Here is a 20139-nt window from a genome sequence, read left to right as displayed (position 1 = left end):
TATTCTAAATTGTTTGTTCAACCAGAGCTACCTGAGCAGCTAGAGCTAGAAGTGTATATTGGAAAGTGCTGGAAATATTCCCCAGTCTTTTGGATTCGATGTATGTGTCTTGGAGTTGTCCTGGACAAGACAGTGTAATCCTGTGGTTCATGTCTTCTGGGGAGGAATTGAAGCTAAATGAGCTTGAACTGTCAATACTGAATCTCAGGTACCAACGAGCTCCTAATGCCACACAGAGTTTTCTGCATCCCACTATCCGTGGGGGATGATAGGGGAAATATTTGTAAGAGAAGCAGAAGCTTTGCTAGTAAAAGTCAACTTTCTGTGTCTCATCTACCTTAGAGAAGATGTTGGGAAAGGCAAAAGGGATTGCAAAGGGGGGAAGCAGGGTTAACTGAGGTTTTGTCATTCAACATGTGAGAAGTTGTGCTTGACATCCATATTCTGAAAAAACTCTGATCTCTGCAGAACATCGTGATTTCCTCCTCCTCCCTTTGCTGTTCATGTGTACCCCTTGCTAGTGCTGGAGGAACTAACACCTTTTCTCTTCTGCAGCTGGAGGTGGAGATGAAGGTCCTGAAGTCTCAGCAGAGCACAGCTGAGCAGAGCACTATCATCACCAAGGAGGAGGTGGACACGCTCAGGTAGGCAAAACAAGGGGAAGGCTGAGCAGATTCTGCTATTTTCAGTGGAACTAATGAGAAGGGAAATGCCCAGGGTAGTTTCACTGCCTGCTCTGGTTATTGTCATCTCGTGGTAGAGCACCGTGTACAGGACCTACAATGCATGAAGTGTATGTTTACAGGCTGCCTGTGTTCGTAGGCTGCCTTGTGATAGCACTGATCAGAACATATTTTCTGTGTGTTGCTGAAGTAGGATGCTCTTTTCCCAAACACACTTTTTACCTTTCTCACCGGCTTTTATGGACGTGAGAAATCCATGAAGCATTAACAGAAACCCTCAGCCCCTGATCTGTCCTGCATTCAGATATTTTATAAGCTTTGCTATCTTTTGGGAGGCTTCAGGCTCTTCTTTTTTAATGTTTGGGGTCTCCTGCTGTCAGTTAATTCATTAGACTGGCTCTTGCATCACTATTCCCCCTGTTGACTTTCTTTCCTGTGGAAACAGCATTGCTGTTTGGTTCTTGTTTTGACCAAATCTCGACTGTAAATACAGGATCTGTTGGCATCTGTGTGAAGAGGTTTAGAATCCAGCTTTTGTACTACTGATGCATGTGTAGCACTGGAGATAAAAGAGGGATGTTTCCCCTTGTGCATTGCTGTAGATGGCAGAGAGGTACCTGTTGTGATTCAGTGAAAGAGAAGTTACAAAACAGCATTTCAGCAGAGGATACATAAGCATTTACAAAAGCTACAGTGAAGCTAGACAACCTTTCCATGTATTTATTGAGGCATTTATGGCTTCCATTGCAAAGCAGGTGACACAATAAATACTGAGAACAGAAAAGTTCATCTGTTTCTGAATGTTTAATGAAGTTCCTTTTATTTAAGCTGAGAAAATCAAATCTTGACAGGCTGAGTTTTTTATTCTCAGCTGATGTAAGACTTTGGCTGGAGTTTTACTTCTTAATTCTTTTATATTTTCAGCTCCATCACAATAAAGCTTGACTGCCTCATAGGACTGAAAGCAAGATTTTGCAGCAAGCAGAATCCTGCAGAAAGCAGAAATTACTGGCCTGTATGTTATGACTTTGCTCTTGTGCTTTGCCTCTGGAGCTTGTTTTATGGCTTTGAAAGCCCAGTTCCATAGCAGGAGGGAGGTGTTTGAAAATAACACATGTTCAGCTAAGCTATTCCAATACGTTTTAGGGCGGCAACCTAATCTTAGGGACTCACTCCTATAGTTCCCTCAAGGTGCTGTAATAGTTCTGGAGGCCCAAGGCATACATCTCCTTTTTTAATTCTATGATATGTTTGAGTTCTGGTAAAGAATAGTACACTATGGCTTCCCTTTTTCAAGGAGATAAACCTGTCTCCATTGGCTTTTCCCTATTGTGGAGTTTTGTTAGCTCATTCAATTTTTTCCTTTGCTAAGGCACAGTGGACCCTCTGAAACCTGAGGTTTACACTGCTGCAGGAGTATTCAGCACCTCCTTGGCAACATTAAATCTGTCCTTCCTGATTAATAACATGTCTGTGTGTCAGCAAAGCCAGCAGCCTGTTTGCTGTCTTCTGGGAGCTGCAGGTTTGCAGAGTATTTCTGCAGTACCTCCTCAGTCTCTTCCTCCCTGGTTGGTATTGCTGCAGCACCCTTTCATCTAGGAGACGTTCAGTCTCTTTATTTTCCTCTCCAGGACTCGTTATTTGGTGTTTATCTTCCCTGAACAGCGTTTGCCATCTATTAATTGAGCAGTTTCAGGGACAGCGTGTGTAGGGGGAAACAGCTGGATTGCCACATAGTCCAGGATCACTCCATATTGTGGCAGGCTCTCAGCAGTGGGGATGGAGTGTCTGGCTCTGCCCTGAACTAAAATCTGTTTCCTAGGTAGGCACAAGTGAAGCTTGCAAGTATCCCCTTGTTATGGGTTTGTGGTGTTTGCTTCTACTCTTAACTCTTGCCCTTAACTCCCCTAGATAATGTTTTCCTCTCTTTCATTTTAAAGAATTTCTTTAACCGCTAGTCTCATCTCTCTCCTCTTTTCATGAATGGTGTTAAACCTTTCACACAAAGTATGTCTCAAACAGAGGCTGATTCCCAGTGCAATGTTTGATGGTGCAGAGCTGTTCCCCAGCCATGGGCTGTGCACTGAAAGCTGTTTCAACAAAAAGGACAAGTTTCTGCAGTTGTTTCATGTTGTTATTTTGTCTTTTCTTCTCTCTCCCATTTCAGTACTGCTTACTCCTGAGGCTGTGGATGCACAGCAGCCACAGTCCCACATTCTAGTTCTAGACTGCTTTTTCTTGTCATCTTTTACTGAACCACTTTTTGTTGTTGTGGCCAATTTAAATACTCATCCCAGGCCCTGATGCTGGTCATTAAGCTACAGAGCTGTTCCAAAAGGATTTGTTTGATTTTGATGACCCTTTGCACTGCTCAGCTCTGACATGAAATGACTTGGTGCAAGGCATTCTCTTTCTGCTGTAACTCTCTTTGCTGGAGCACCATAAGCCAGTCCTTGCTCCTTTTTCCTTACTGTTGGCTACTATTACTGCTTCAGCTGTCTCTTCAGACTCTCAAACACTTCATTCAGCATTGCAGAATTAACTCCATAAAGATTTTTGTTATGTTTCTTGACTTAAGCTATCAAAAGATGTGGTTGGACCTTACTGTGCATTTTCTGTGCATTGGACAAGAAACTGGGCAGGGTCCCTTTTTCATAGAAGAGGCTCCTTCTCAAAGGAACACAAAATCAATCACTGTATTCTTCCAGTCCTTTGGGGTTCAGGAGTGATGTGCTGTGATCCACAGCAGAACACTTCTCGTGGCTTGGCTGGATGTGTCCTTTCTGTGCAGCAGCAGTGAAGTTGGTAGCTGTGATTAAAGCACAAAAGGGGTTTGGAGAAGAACAGAGATCAGAATGGGAAGGGATTAAGTCTGCTCTACTCATCTTCCTCTTGTATCCTCTGGGCCTCAACAGGCTCAGTTGACTCAATGTTACATAGCTGCTAAGAAGTGACCAACACAAGCTCCACTGTTACTCCTTTCTTCTACGGACCACTGCCAGAAACTAATTCTGGGAGAAAACAGGGGTAAGAATGCAAACTTCCAGACTGGAAAGCGGGGAAAGAAATGCCACATCTTAGGAGGGAGTTATTTCCATTTCTGTAGTTTATTGTGGTCTTTGAAATCCCATAAGCTACAGTGCAGTGAGACCAGACTCACCCGTTAGCTGCTCTCCTGAGGAATGTGAAAAACAGAGGAAAACCAGCAGAAGCCAGTGAGGGGAGTCTGCAGAACAGGACTGGACTGAGCCTCCAGGCACTTCCATTTAGACCCCGTGGTTAGGAGGTAACTTCTGAAAACAAAAGCAGGAGAGACATAAAGGAGGAAAAAAAAAAAAATCCATATTAATCCTTTGAATCTGTATTCACAGAATATTCACAGTGAATGAGAGCTTTTAAAAATATATCTTTTGTCTCATTTTTCTTTAGTATGGAAAGTAAATTTTCAGCCAGAAACTTGAAAGACTTTATCAGTTTTTCCTCCTTCTCTTGAGAACAGAGTGCTCTTTCGTCAGACCTTTTATAACTTTAAATGTGAAACTCTCTCCCAGCATCATCGTTTCTGAAGAGACAATAAAAGCCAGGGCTAATGCTGTCATTTCTCACACTTCTTGCTGCTCCCTCTGAAATCATATTTGTTTATATTCTGCAGATCCTATTGAAAAGAAACAGTGGTCAACCTGTTGAGTTCCTGCACTGTGGGAGCATTTAGGCATTAGCACCTTTAAGAGGGAAGGTGATAACTGTGCAGAAACTAGTATTTCATGATCTATAAATACAAGGAATATGTTTGAAAAGAACTTCACCAAAGACTTAAGGGTCAACAGCTGAAGGACCCTTTCAGCTGGAACAAATCTGAACTTTTTCCTTCTGCTGTCAAACTGCAACCCCAGTAAATCCTAAATGTTTTCTGTGGATTTAGTGACTGGGTAGAGTTACAGTAATTCAAAAGAAATTCATGTCCTTGCCAATGCCCATTAGTCACACTTGCTGGAATTCTGTCTGCTCTGCTCCCAACACCATCTCAATGCCATCTGGATCCCTTAATAGCGTCTTCCCAACACATACATTTTCTGCTCCATTCAATAGTTTCCTGTTCAGCAATAGCTTTTCCACATGGCCATGTCCTGTTTGCAGATGGGGCCTCTGTGGGACATGTCCTCATTGGTGATATCCACGCTGCTCCCCAGGCAATCACATAACACAGCTGAGAGCATTAAAAACGAATAAAACAAAGATAAAAGGGTGATGGGGGGCAGTTTTCACCAGTTAACTCCATTGAAAAGGTCTGGACTGAGAGAGACTTTTGGAGTGCCTAGATGCTGTTGAAAATCAAACAGATTCCCCCCTTTTTTTCTTTCTAAAATAGGAGCAACCTTGTCTCATGATCTAAGCACTTTTTATACAGATGGAACACACACGTTGGGATGTCTCTGATTCTCACAAGTGTCGTTGCAGGAGACCTGAAGCTGTGGGTTTTTTTTTTTCTTTTCTTCCTGCTTGTTCCCTCTTCTAATTTGAGCTAATGAAACATACAGTGGAGGCAATATAAAGCTTGGCTTTTGAAAGTGAGAAAATCCACAAATCTGAGCAAATGCCTATGAATCTGTATTCTTGCACTAAATTTGATCTTCTGAAAGGTTGTGGAGGTGTCTTGAAATTCCTTGTGCCTGTGGAGTAATTGCCTCTGGGTTAAGCTGTCTGCATCTGATGCAGGAAAAGTCTTCGAGAAATGTGAAGAGATCTTTGCCAGAGTGTAAATATTTTATGTTTTCAAAACCCTGTGTGGAGAAATTCGTGAATTCTCCAGAGATTAAATCAAATGTTTGTTGCTTTTTTTTTTTTCCTTGTATCACAAAAGTTGAGAATGGTGTCAGTTTTTCAGAAAGTAACTGGTGTTTCTTCCTTTCTCATGCTACAAGGCTGCTTTTAGATTAGTTACCAGCATTCAAGACCAGGTTGGATGGGGCTTGGAGCAGCCCGATGTAGTGGAAGGTGTCCCTGCCCATGGCAGGGGGTGGAACTGGATGATCTCCAAGTTCCTTTCTTACCCAAACTATTCTAGGATTCATTCTGAGCTAAACACTGGGCTGGTAGATTGTGCTGCACCCAGATCTTTCTGTACTCTGCTTTTTGTGTTCTCACTTGAATATCTTGGGTTGTTCTCCCCCACCTGAGGGTAACTCCCATGTGTAACAAGTTGAGGCATGCAAATCGGGGTATCCCCTCTCTTGTGCAGGTGTTTCTGCACAGGAAAGACACAAGGGACACGCACCAAGGCTGGTGCTTCCAAAGGCAGGACCTCAACTTACATAAATGAAAAAATTCGAAGTGCCAGGCCAGTAAATATTTTTCAATATTTGACTTCCATATCTTAACCACTAGCTGCAAATGCTTTGCTGTGTTTATATATAGATAGGATTTCCCTTGCTTCTCTTTCTTTGCCACTGGGAAGAGTTCCCCAGGGGACTGGAAAGCAAAGCTAGAATAGCACAAACTGTTTGCTGATGGTTCTTAACGCTTTCCCACTGGAGATCCAGGACACTTAGCAGTGTTAAAAATAGGTTAGAAGAGGGATAAGTGGTGAAAGCACTAGTCAGTCCTGAAAATCTCCTGGTACAAAAACATTACGGCAATGTTCTTGGTCCTCAGTGCAGGGGAAGCAGCAAGTTTTGTCTCTGAAGGAAAGCTCCTCGTGCCTTGGTGGGCCAACCTCCCTTGGAGCGTGTTGGGAAGATCTACATTGTGTCTGGAAAGGAGGATATTCTGATGACTGGGACACTGGGAAAGAGCAGGCATCTGGGGGGTGAGCCCAGGGCCATGCTCAGGGGAAAGAGGCTGTGACCCTCAGATCCTGTGCCTGCTTGCTGGACATGAATGATGCAGTCTGACTGAGCTTGGTCAAACCAAGTTCAGTGTGGAGAAGAGAAGGCTCCAGGGTGACCTTATTGTGGCCTTTCAGTACCTGAAGGGGCTACAAGAGAGCTGGAGAAGGTCTTTTGACCATGGCATGCACTGATAGCACAGGTGGGAATGGCTTCCAACTGACAGAGAGCAGGGTTAGGGAGGATATTGGAAGAAATTCTTCCCTCTGAGGGTAATGAGGCCCTGGCACAGGTTGCCCAGAGAAGCTGTAGCTGCCCCATCCCTGGAAGTGCTCAAGGCCAGGTTGGATGGGGTTTGGAGCAACCTGGTTTAGTGGAAGGTGTTAGAAGGGGGGTTGGAACAAGGTGATTTTTAAGATCTCTTCCAACCCAGATCATTTCAGGATTCTATGTCTGCTGCCTGATTGCTGGTGCCCCAGGCTTTGACTCACCCCTTGCTCTTCAGTGAGGCACAAAAGGCATGAAAAAATTGTTGAATCTTAAAATTGCAGGTGAAATAGCACAAAAATGTAATGACTTGAACCTACCCTTGTTACAGCTTGCTTGTGTCTCAGATCTGAGAAGTGTTTTCTAGCGACTGCTTTGAATGATTTTTTTTTAAAGGGCAAGTGAGAGGCCTGAGCTTCAACCTCCACACGGAGACAAGTTCTGCAGGCAGATAATGGCAACATCACAGCTTATTTGTGAGGCTGGATGAGGAGAAATTTGTTCCAAATTAAAATTCAGCATGTCAAGTAGGGAGACAGTACTGATGAGAGTCCTGTGTCTGGCTCTGACCTTTCAGGAGCTGTTGTGCTGTTGTTCCTCAGAGAAAAGCGTTGCTTTTCTTGTGACCTGTTCCACAATCCATTTAGAAAGGCGCTGTTAAGAGCATTAATTCCATTTTGAATTTCCATTTGTCCCGACCTTTTCAGTCTCCTGTTCCAGCATCCTCCATCCCCACTAGTTTTGTGTCTCTTCTAGAAGTTATATCGATGATATTTTTTAATGGCCTAGGCAGTGCTAAAACTGCTCCTCAGCATTTTAGAAGCTTCCATGAGTGAAAAAAGATGATCCTGTATAATATTTGAAAATTACCAGCAGGGGTCAGGCTTACAAATAATTTAAGCAATCCAAGCTGCATATTTAAAAAGGAGACATTTCTGTGCTGAACATGGTGTACCAGCCTCTGTGGAAAAGTGTGTAACTTTTGCCCGATGAACAGGAGAGATGACTTTTTCCTTGTACCTGAAATTGCTGTTGCATAATGTTGGGATATTGGCAGATGGGTGCATTCCTTAATTGTCATGGTGCAAGGATTTTCAGGTTAATTTAGATAATTTAAAAGTGAGTATTATCAAGCAAGATAATTTTTTAAAGAATATTCCAGAAAAAAGATCCTGAGAAAATTGAATGCAAAGATCCATGTTATTATGCATTAGTACAGTTCATTCCAAGAAATTAACATGTGAAAGGTGAGAGTCTTGAAGAAGCATCAAGGTTTTCTACTCTGTACTTAAATGCAAGGAAAAATGTTATATCCAATGTTTTATATGTATATATCTCCTGCCTAACAAGTTTGATAGAGTTCTCTGAAGGATTCACCAGTCATTTGTCTAAACTTGATATGATCAATCTAATGTACTTGACCTTTCCAAAAGCTTTGAGCCAAAGGTCACAAAGAAGCTTTATTTGATGGAATAAGAAAGAAGGTTCTTTGTTGGATTATTAAGAATATAAAAATCCCAGAGGTCTGGCTGTCCCAGTGTACTGTCTGTGGGGATGGCCAATGGTGGATGCCCATGTGAATAGGGCAGAGCTGCTGGGGTACCTTGTCAGGAGGCTCTCCTGGCTTCTAGTGCCTTGTCTCCAGGATTTCCTGAGCCAGATATACTATATTATCTTTCTAGTTTGTAAAGCTTCATGCATTTTTCTTCCATTAATTTTCTTATGTAATTCAAATTTAAAAGGTGGAAAATCAAAGAATAAATGTTTTTACAGTGCTGAGGGTTTTCCTCTAGACCCAAGAATAGTTTTTTTTGGGAACTTGTCCAACACAGAGGAGTTTGTGGGTAGTGAGGTGGCAGAGTTTGAGATAATATGAAATTATTCAGCTTATCAGAATGTTCAGGGTTTCAGAAGAATCTCACAGTGCTTCTCGAGATGGGAAATGAAGTTGTACATCAATAATTGCCAAACTCATGAACATAACAAAAAACACATTTACTTTTACTCTCGCAACACTGAGCTCTAAATGAGCTGTTGTCACTCAAGAAAGAGATCTTACATTACTGTGAACAGTTTTGTAAAAATATCAGGTAGGTGCTCTGTAGCTACAAATACAAATAGAATACTAGGAGTTATTGGAAAGGAAGTTAAGAATAAAACAGAAATCCTCGTTGTGCCACTGAAAAAATCTGAATGCTGCTTACACTTCCAGCTTTTCTCATAGCAAAAAGTCTGTATAAAACTTGAAGGAACAAGGAAGCACAATAAAGATGAGAAGAAATATGGAAAATCCTTGATGTGAGGAAAGAGTAAACAGAGATTCTTCAGGAAATAATACAGGAGGCCTGTAATGTGGTGTGGAGAGGGGAGTGCAGTACAATAATTCTTGACTTTTCAAAGCAGAACTAACGGGTGCTCAGTGAAATAATCACATGTGAAGTATAAAACAAACTGAACTAATTTTTCATACAGCACATAATTAAATTGTGGAACTTACTGCCAAGGAGTGTTGTGAAGGCCAAAAGTATAAATCAGATCAAAAAGAGATTTGATGCCTCATGGAGATTTTAGCTGTTGGCGGTTATTAAACGTGATGGTCTAGGATCAGTGTGTGGTTCAGAAGGTATCCAAGCTGAATTTGCTTTATATTCAAGTTGTATATTTTTAATATACTTTTAAAAATTATATTTTCATCATATAAACATGTCACTTTTAATCATGTGTTTCAGCTGCCTTAGTAGTGTGACTTTGTGGTACTGAATACAGGAATAATCTGATACTGCTTGTGATTTCATGCTTTATTTGGTTATTTGTGGTGGGACCATGCAGGGACACACAAAGTCTATTAATTTTCCCTTCTTCCCCAGGCTGAAAATTGAGGAGCTGGAAGCTGAACGCAGCAAGCTGGCAGAGGAGAACAGATCTATGGAAATGAAACTGGAGAAGCTCACTGTGCAGGTAGGAATGTGGAGGTCCAGAGCAGCTGGAAAGCCTGACATGGTCCATGCACTGTAGCTGTTCTAACAGATGTGACCAAATGCTTCCAGCATGGAAATTCCCATCCCTCAATCTGGGCAAGGCACCTTTGGGGAGCCTGTGCCAGCTGCACCAGCACACCTGTGTCTCTGTGTTATTGGAGTGGTGCGATGTCAGATGCAATCACACAACTGCAGTTGTCTTTTACAATGCCTTTCCCTAGAACCTCTTCTTCTTGGAGCCTTAAAAATTGCTACATGTTAAGTAACTCCACTGCTAGAAGTTGTCTGTCCCCAAATTCATTCATGCCAAAGTGGGAGTGTAAACAGAGTTAACTGCATGGAGCCGATATGAAATTTTGAATTTCGTTGAAGTCTCCACTCTGCTGCTGGAAGCAATGCAGGCAGAGACCACCAGTGTGTGGCCTCATTATGTAGGAGTTTTCCAAACCAGGAGCTAGCAGTGCTATTGAGAGAATGAGCTGGCAGCATCTTCAGACCACAGAGGGGTGCAGAGTCAGAAGGACGGAAGGTGTGTTCCTTTTGCTGTGCTGTTGTGTGTCTTACCTTTTTCTGGGGTAGTGCTGTCCTCTGCAGCAGGAGGTGTTCAGCTTTTCACTCTGGGTAGATCCCTGAAGTCTAACCCTCCTTGAAGGAGGGCAAGGGTACCTGCAGCAGATAAGGGGACTGACTGTTCAACTTGCTGTCACCCTGGGAACAGCTTTCCTGTGCAGAGGAGGGGCATTCAAACTTTTGTAGTGTTTCCTCTTTGAAAGGTGCTGGAGCAAACAAGAACCTGAGCCTGTTTGTTTAATCAAAGCCCATCCTGCTATAAACAGTTTATCTCTTCCTTCAATTCTCTCTGATATACTCAGCAATTTTAGTCTCTTCATTTTCCTTTCTTTTTCTCTTGTTTTCCCTGTTCTTGTATGCCTCATGGTAGAAAACCTGCAGGTTTGAAATTACTCAGATTTCAGACAGACCACTGATTTCACCCTGACATCTATTAGAGGTGAATCAAATCTTTTTTTTTTTTTATCACCAATTCCTGGAGACAGGAGAAGCGACAGCTTTGATAAAGCAGGGAACTAAGAGCTGTTGAGCATCTCTGCTGAGCCATGTTTAGTGTGAAACCTGTCACCCAGCTCTCCTTTAATTAGATTTCAGTCATCAGAAGGAGATGAAGGCTTTTGGATGCTTAGGTCTCCAACAAACACAACAGCAGCTTTGGTTTCGGGGCAGATTACAATTCAGGTCATGTTTAATTTACCTGCATTGTCTTTCAGTGAATACTGGCTTTCCAAGAAGGCCTGACCAGAGGAATTCCCTGTTTTCTTTGTGATGTCTCAAGACATCACAAGAATCTGCTTTGTTTGCTCATACTGCTCTTGAGATGCCAAGTCTTGAGTAGCAGGTCTAGGAAAGAGAGATCTGCCAGTCCCTCAAAAGGCAAGTTAGTGAGCTGAATTCAGGTAGTCCTGCTCTTACATCTCCTTTGCCAAAGCTGGAGACATGGCTTTAACTCTGTATTTATTTAACAGGAGGTAGCTCCCCCTTCCTTAACTTCTCTCTTGACTTGTGTCTTAGAGCATTGGGTGCCAAAAGCAGCTTCTTTGAAAGGAGGAGTAGAGAGGAAAGTGCAATTAAAGGAATATGTGAGCTGAATGCTAAACTGTCAGTGATCAGTGTGTGCCCACCTGAATGGCCAAGAACTCCTCAGAGGGGAAAACATCAGCCTTCCCAATTTTTATTCACCTTGAGAATCAAATATCTTGACAGGCCAAGCTTAGAATGACTCTTTTAACAAACACACTGAAAGAAGGTTTGTTACCGTGAAACCCACAAAGTTAAGGATAAGCTTAGAAGTTCACCTCTTCTATCAGTGCTGAGCAAATATGCTGAAAATGTCATTAGACACTCAGATAAGGTCATTGAAACGTTGCTGGTTTGACATGTTATTTATTCACATCTCTGAAAGAAATCATCAGGAAATGATGGGTTAAAATAAGGTCTGTATCATGAAGGGAAAAGAAAGCAAGACAAACTATGTGCTGAAATCACAAGGAAATTTTACTGAACAGAAAGATGACTGAAAGGACAAACATGGGAGAAGCATGGCTTCAAATCAGAGGGGTAAGAGAAGGGGGAGACATTAAACAAGGTAGGATGAGGGCAATTTCTGGCAAATCTTTATCTGCAGTTTCTTTTTTTTTTTTTAAATAAAACCTCTGAGTTGGAATTGTATCTACCAAATGAAAGATACATAGAAGGGACATATTAAAGCTGTCAATTTGGGAGGGGCAAGTTGTAGAGTTAAGGCTCTGACTGCTTTACATTGGACTGAAGTCTACTGAGTTCCCAAAGCTGTGTGTGGTGCTTGAAATCTATGGAATTACAGATAATATTTGGTAATTAAAAATGTCAGTTTGACTGTATTGCTGTGTGGAAAGGAGTTAAGTTTCAAAAATGTTTGCCTTCTCTTCACAGAATCAGTTAGGTTAGAAAAGAACTCTAAGGTCATCAACTCCAAGCTTTGATACCACGTCCAGTGTTTTTTCCTAAACTCCACCAGGGATGGTGACTCCTCCACCTTCCTGGGCATCCTGTTCCAACATTTAATCCCTCCTTCTGTGAAGAAATTCCTCCTCATGTGCTTTTGTATCTGAGCATTGACATATGAATTTTGCTGATTTCTGCAAAATAGGCCACTCTGTGAGCAAGGGACCCTGATGGACTGTCCAGAAGGCAAGCAAGCACTTGGAAAGGTGCTTTTGTGTTGTGTGACTCACACTCCTTGAGCTCAGTATTAGCAGGTGAACTGACACACTGATAGCTCTCCCCAGCAGTGTATATAACATCTGACATCTCTTTGTATTCTGTTCTTGTGTGGGGACAGCTGTGAATTATGCCTGAAGGTGCTTTCCACCTCCACGCACCCCATCTTCCAAAACCCCTTTCCTCTTGACACCTGGCTGCAGGCTGCATTGATTTTCCTTCACTGGTATAAAGACTTTAGCATGGATATTACTCACTGGTCAGGTCTTTACTGCTAATAAACCCCTCAGATTACAAAAACACAAGAGATGTTGAACTGTGGAGAAATGACACCCTGTTGAGGGTGTCCAGGACATTATCTTAAGGAAAACATTTGAAGTGTGGCTCAGGAGAGGGATTCAAATGATATGAAAAGAGTGGGTTTAAACAGACAATTTTATCTCCTCTGCCTTACCCTTCTTTTTTCCCCGTGAAGCAAAAAAGACTTCCAGGAAAACTGGGCTGTCAGTGCTTACCCCATTGTGGGCAGAGAGAGATATCAGAGAAAGGTTTGGTTTGTTCAGTTATCTGAAATGATCTCCACTGTCCTCCAGAGCTGCTGATGGAAAAGTGCAGCTCCATGCCAGGAACAAAAAAGACTGATCAAATCAGTGCTTTTCGGATAAAGTGGGAGGAAAGACTTGTGAGGAGTGTTCAATTAGCATTTCTTACTGCTCGGAGCCTTGTGTTTACAGGCAACCAAGCGGATGTGAAGTGTTCCTTATGCAAATACTACTCTCCTGCTTTTCCTGCTCTCCTCTACTCTTCGAGCTGAAGAAGAGATTCTTCAAGGTTGGCTGCTTCAAGGAAGATTGATTAAAATCAGCTGCAGTTTGACTTAATTGGATCCATATGCTTGGAGAGGGAGCAGGACTAGTTAAAGTCCTCATAATTAGTTCACAGCTGGTTGGTGAGAAAAATGAAACTCCAGTTAGAGTTCAGATAAGTGGATCTATATGGATAAAAGGCAAGGAGGGGGTTGTTTTTTTCTTACACTGAGATGTGTTTGGGCTTGAAAATCACCTCTAGTCTCATAGCCAAGCTAGCAGTCTAATCCCTTCTAGCGTGTGCATGTGTATTTATGAGGCTAAATGGAAGGAGCCTGTATTTTTTTGCTTGTTTCTGAGGAAAAGGAATCACCTGTGGATGCTGGCAGTCAAGGAGACCTGAACAGGGTGGCAGAAAACTAGGGGAGGATCTCAGGGACTAGGCAAAAACAAACAAGGGTAAGTTTGGGTATGTGAAAGGGTCTGAATAGTCCAACTTTTAGTGTGATGCCTCTGCTCCCAGTTGTTTTTGTTGTGTTTGGTCTTTCTGCCAATAAGACAGCAACACTCTTAAAAATGCAGTATTATTCGTAAACATTGAAATAACTGATTTTTGCCTGTTATCTCAAAGCTCAGAAGGAGTTACTTAACTACATAGTGTGGGGACAGTCATCAGAAAACTTTCCCCAGACAGAAGCTGGTATTTATGCTAAATTCTGCTGTCAGAGTAGAAGGGATTGAATTCCCTATTACAGTGTCCTTGAGGGAATTGCCTGTAAAAAATATACTCCACAAAGTATTGGGGGTATTTTTTCCTGCTGGCATGACTTCATTAAGGTATTTTGAGGTGTTCATTAATGCATGTGCAGGAGTTCCTTTCTAAATGTCTAATTTTGCTATGGTTATCGACCATTTTACATTTTAAGATATTAATCTGGTTAAATTAAATCTTAGATTTTTCCAGGCCTTAAAGTGATTATTTTTGCACAAATTAAAACATAAACCACTTGTCCATTTCGGTGGTAGTTGTGCTGTAGCTGTAATGATTTGAAGATAAGAGAGAAACAAGTTCTGCAAGCAGAAATATAATAATTTTTTTAGTAAGAGTAGCTGACATAATTGGTACAGTTTGATACAAATAGAGTGAGTGTCTAAAGATTTGCTCTACTTGTCTACTTTAGGTCATTTTAATTGGCCTGCCTAAGCTATCAGGAACTTGTGGTGGTTGCTCCCACCACAGCAGGAGGCTCTGCAGGGAGAGTAGGTGGCTGCTGTCTGCTGGGTTACGTTCTCCAGAAGTCAAATGTCCATAAATGCTGAAAGTACTGGACATCCAGAGTATTCACTTTTTTCTCTTTTCCCTTATCTCTGCAGCCTTTGTGATTGGGATGGTGTCCTCCTTATTCTAGTACTGTATTTTGAGGGACTAACAAAACATTTGGGAGCTGTACCCCAAGGGAAGGTGGACAGGGAACGTTTCTCCTCTTTAAGCATTAATGACTCATTTTATGTTTAGGGCTTTGGCAGCCAGGCAGCGACTATCTTGGAGTTAAGAACCCAAGGCAAAGCTGAGGTTATTTAACAGTCTAACTGTTCATTTTGTGACCAGTGAAGAATGATGAATGAATCATTGACACTGTTACAAAATTTAAAGGGACATAGTCAACCTTTCAAGGTTCTCTGATTGACCTCAGATGCTCACGAGTCTTCTTCCTGGATTATCTCCATGCTCTCCCTTTTCACGAACTTCCTGTCCTTTTTCCTTCATCTGTGCCTGCTGAGGTCTGTGTTAGCCTCTGTGGCACAGCTGGTCCCCACTGAAAACCTCAGGTAGCCAAATTCAGCCCTTTTTTTTTTTGTGTGTGTGTGTGGGAAGCTTCTTTAGATGGTTTTGGGCAAACCACTTGGCATCTCTTCGGTCAGGTATGGCTTTTGGCAAGGTATAGGAACAAATTTATGTGGGCTTCAGAGGGACTTAATTACGAGATAGAATAGCTGAAGACATGCAGCAGGAAACCCAGTAAAGAGTAGATGAGAGAGAAGTGCAGGTCCAGGACTGCAGAAGGTCCTATCATATCGTGCTGCCCCACTCACATGGGGCATTGAGTTTCATGGGAACATATGGGAGTGGAAGAGGATCAGAGCAATTTGTGATCCATTCAGTAGACTCCCAGATTTTATCAGCAATAAGCTCATCTTTTACAGGCAAATATTATCTTCTAAATTTCACGGGCAGCAGCAAGGGTTTCACTGACGTGAGGAAGTGTATCTGCTCAAATGTATATTGGCAGAGACCACCCTGTGGGTCACTCCACAGTTTTGTTCAAAACACCAATGAAAAACATGTGATAAACATCTGTGGTGCCTTGGTTAAATTTATACCATCTCTATCAGTTATTGATCCAGTAGCTGAATTGCAACACAGACATTTCACTCAAGGATTGGCATTTGTAATTCCTAACCTCACTGTAAAGGTATTTTCAGGTAATTGAAGCTACCTTTACATTTTCAGGAGTCTCCTCATGGCCTAAATGCCTCTGCTGCTCACTGCATATAGAAGACATCATGGGTATTAATTTATGACAGATCAGAGATCTGTAATGCTTGCATAGAACACTGGAGCATATTCACACAGCAAGTTGGCTGTGATTGCAGCAGGGACCAAGTGAATCTGGTACTGTGGGAGACAACAGCACTGGAGGTGAGATGGCACTGGCAGTAACATGTCAGGCAGGGCTAGAGAAGCACATGGTGTCACCCAGCATGTCCTGGTGGCTGGTGTGAGCAGCACCTGTGCTGTTACACCTTCATTTCAATTATCACTTGAGCTAATTAGTTGAAACTACGGCCAGACTGCTGTGTGGGTGTCTCTGGTGTTCACAGTGAACTGCTAAGGGGATGTACTAAAGTGCCACCCAAATGAATGGGAGGGAAAAGAGCTTCCCCATTAATGTGCCTATAAATTATGCTAGAAGGATTATACCTGTTATTTGGGAGAAAACATCATGTATCTTGTGCCATGTGGGTTAGGTAGTGAAGAATATCCCAGAACCAGTGTAACACAGAAGGAGTGTAGAACTTGCTGTGATCCAGCCCTTGGGGATTATGTGACACTGAATTAGCTGGGGCTATGCAAATATTTGTACATGTTAATTCTAAATACATTGCAGTTATTAGAATTAGCAGAAATTAGAAACATTCCGTGGGAGTGGAGAGGAGAAGCATAAACGTGTCAGCAAGCTGTAGGTTTGTCATTAGGTGGTTCAAGGAGAAGCTGTTTGATGGCCTCAGTGGCCCTGATAAATGTGATGTGCAAAATGGATGTCGAATAAAACAAGGACACGCTCAGAACAGACTTGCTAATGTTTGTTAACATCAGGGACCAGGAGTGCACAGATTCGCATTTGTGCAGGGAAGTTTTACCAACATGCCCTTTAAAAAAAATTTTTTTAAAGGAATTCGCACATTGAATATTAAACACCTGAAGCTCTATAAATTCTACTGCCAGAGCTGCCACGGTATTGTTCATTTCATGCAGCACCTTTCTCAAAGTTCTGCAGAAACTGATTAACATTTGCATAATACATTTAACAGGAAAATCCAGAATAAATTCATTAATGTTCCTCTGCTGCTACCCTTGAAAATATCAGCAGTTGTGTGGCATCACTAAGTCATTAGATGAGCAGAAGGGGAGGAAGGGTGAGTACTGGATTTCCTGAACAGCTCTGAAACAGGAAAGGTCAGTGCACTGAGTGTCAGTACCTGAGCGGCAGCACGGAGACCTCAGAGCAAGCAGGGAGGGAACTGGGGCATGGGAAATGTCCTGCTGGAAAAGGTCGCTGTACCAGTACACATGAAGCACGAACTTTAAGAGGTGCCATCCATGCTAGAGTAGAGAAATCAGTGGTGAGCACAAAATGCCGATGAGGTGCTGCTGCACTGAGGAGGAGGCTGTTCCTGGAGCACATCCTGTTTTGCAGGGACAAACACTGGGAAATTGTTCCAGTCCTGCTGTGGTACAAGGAAACTGGCTTGGAGCAAACCTTAGTTTTCTTAGAGGGTGTTGCAGAATGAGTGATGAGGTTTTAAAAGTCCTGCAAGAGTTGGTTGCATGGCAAGGTGTCACTAAACCACTAAATCTGGGGTGTTCTGTATGTGTGCGCTGCTTTCAGGAGAGGATGGGGACAGAGACGCCAATCCTGTTGGTGTTCTTGTTTGGTAAAAAGATTAAGGATGTACAAAAATTAGTAACTTCAGCTACACAGTCAGACTCAGAGCTGAGTGTATAAAATGCCCTTTCAAAAACTTATAATGTGAACTAGTAAAGTAGTATAGTAAGTAACAACTCCAGAAAGGCTCCTGTGTGTTTCACTGATCCCCAGAATCACCCTGTGGGTGAAAGCCAAGGCTGAGGAGACAGACATAACCATTTTAAAATGAGACTTCACTTTTAAACTCCTCTAATCTTACTTATCATACAGCAAAGGAAAAGCAAAGTTTCAGGAAGTGATAAGAGTGACTGTCCCTTTATAGTTTTTTGCTTTTCTCTGTAGTCATTCGATGGCACAAATTAGTTTTAAATTGTTCTTTCTTCGTTTTCTATTATTTTTCTGCTGCTTTGAATTCTGCTGCTGTGTCACAGAAGCAAAACAAAAATGTCATTTAGACCTGTATAGCAAATAACACTTCGCGAGGTTTGTTTACTGAAGCTTTGTGTTTTTTCTCAGGTTTCTATGAGTACCACGTTCTTGAGTTACAGCTCTCTCTACATTGGGCTTTTAACTTTTCATTACTTGTTATCATTTCAGCCTTTGTTTGATGACCCAATTATTTTTGGGTTTTTGATTAAAACAAAGTAATAGGTCACAGTTTCATGCTGCCCTTGTCTTTACAACTTCTGCTACTGTGGTCTGGCTTTTTGCCACTCGTCTTTGTCAAATCAAAGTTTTCCATAATATTCTCCAGCAGTTTTATTCTTCTGATGAAGATACTGTGATTATGGTGCCACATTTTTCCTTTACTACTTGGTATGCGGAAAACTCAACACCATCTCTTGAGAGAGAGAAGACCAGGATGTGTTACTCAGGTTATGGAAAAAAATAAGTCAAAGTTTAGCAATGTTTTGTGTGTGTGTGTGATGAGGGGAAGAGGAAAATCTGCCTGTTCCATGTCGCAGTGAAGACTGGGCAGCAGTTGTAATGATGTTAAAATATACATGAGGAAATGGGGAGATGCTCTGAGCTGAGCCACTGATGGAGGTGGCAGCTTTCATCAGAGAAACACGTTTTCTTCATGTGATTTCTGCCAGGGGGATCCAAGCGTGTGAGATGCTGATAAGTTATCTTACATATTCCAGAATTCTTCCCTTTGATCAGACTGACCTACCACCTATTTGACACCTGGAGGCACAGATTTACATTAAAAATAAAAAAGAGTTTTCCCTGAAGAATTTTGTCAAATAGTAGGAGGGAAACTTGACATACCTCTGTCACTCAAATGCTTGGCATTGAGCATTCACTCACCAGACCAGGCTTGGGAGGGATCAGAGCTCGTGGTGAGCCCAGGGAGACCCAGGGGTGTGTGTGGGGAGAAGTAACTCCCCAATGTCAGAGCATCTCTTCCAGCACACCCCGAATGCAGTCAGATCGTGATACAGTCTCTTCCTAGTCCAGATTTGCCTCAATTTCCATTTGCTGTCATTTGATAAGACTTTAGAGAGATGTAGATCCAGACTAGTCAGAAAAAAGTAATTGTTTTTGACAGCTTTCCTACCTAGATTTGAAAGACAGGTAACAGTGGAATGGAAGACGATGCCTAATTTAGGTAGAAAGGCTGTTTTCTGTAAATGAGGATAGATAGTTGGGGTGGCAGGAGAAATGAAATGCTGTAGGAAGAGCATCTTTTAAAAAAAATCAGTGGTGTCACACGAGGCGGTTCTGTGTGTAGAAAGGAGCAGAGGTGTCTGTAAAGCCCAGTTGTTTTCCATACAGGTGGGAGTGTTCCCAGGTGTTCCATCGCATCTGTATTTACCTGAACATGGGGTTCAGCTCCATCAGGAACTCTGCTGCTTCCTCTGATCAGCACTTAAACCCCACGTTTCCTAAATGATGCAGAAGCTCTGTGCCTGTTCTTTGCATTTTTGGCAGGACATTTAAAATGAAATAAAAATTCCCTGAAAGCTGTTGTGCATGTTGGACATGACATAAGATGTTCACTTGAGATTGTGACCTTTCTGAACAAAGACTCTGCTTTTGAAAAGTGGGTTCAATGTGCTTCTGGCTCTAGTAAGATGAAAAACTTGAAAAAACAGTAACATGAAGGCTGTGCAGCAAGGATGAGCTCTCCAGAGGTCCTCTTGTGTATTTTTGGTTGTCTTCCAGTGGATACATTCTTTCTCTCTGTGCAGTACTACCACAGTTGCAATCAGTAGTAATTACAGAAATTTTCTCATTTTTATGAGTAGGGGGATGTGAAAAGCTCTTGACAGCACCCTCTGCAAGGGAGCTCAGCTGTGGAGCTGCCTTCCCTCTAGATCCATCACAGCCAGAGTTGCTGACCTTAAGGTTATTTCCCAAGGAGTCAGGGCTTGCTCGTAGGTCAGTCTGTTCAGTGAGAAAGGAAAAGTGTGATTAGATATGTGTGAGCTCTTATGATTAATGTTTACATGGTGGAGCTGCCTGAACATTTAAATACAACACCAGGGAATTTAATTTATCTATCTATCTATCTATATACATGTTTACAGACAATTATTAGAATGCATGCTGTTGTTTTTAAATGTAGACATGACTTGATTTATATGGGCATA

The 20139-nt window shown here is 42.1% G+C and overlaps 1 protein-coding gene across 3 annotated transcripts in view; it reads left to right on the top strand.

Moving 5' to 3' along the window:
• MAD1L1 (mitotic arrest deficient 1 like 1) overlaps positions 1–20139 on the top strand; it is a 353651-nt gene that overhangs the window by 187758 nt on the left and 145754 nt on the right. For all 3 annotated transcript variants that reach the window (XM_027656701.1, XM_027656702.1, XM_027656703.1), the window contains 2 exons: positions 556–644; positions 9643–9733. In XM_027656701.1, the coding sequence (XP_027512502.1) occupies positions 556–644; positions 9643–9733 (180 nt within the window). The remainder of the gene's footprint in view (positions 1–555; positions 645–9642; positions 9734–20139) is intronic.

This window comes from Corapipo altera, unplaced genomic scaffold, assembly GCF_003945725.1.
Source record: "Corapipo altera isolate COAL_440 unplaced genomic scaffold, ASM394572v1 104, whole genome shotgun sequence".
Classification (NCBI taxonomy): Eukaryota; Metazoa; Chordata; class Aves; order Passeriformes; family Pipridae; genus Corapipo; species Corapipo altera.
The sequence above is the reverse complement of the archived record's forward strand: the minus strand, read 5'-3'. Positions and strand labels throughout refer to the sequence as shown.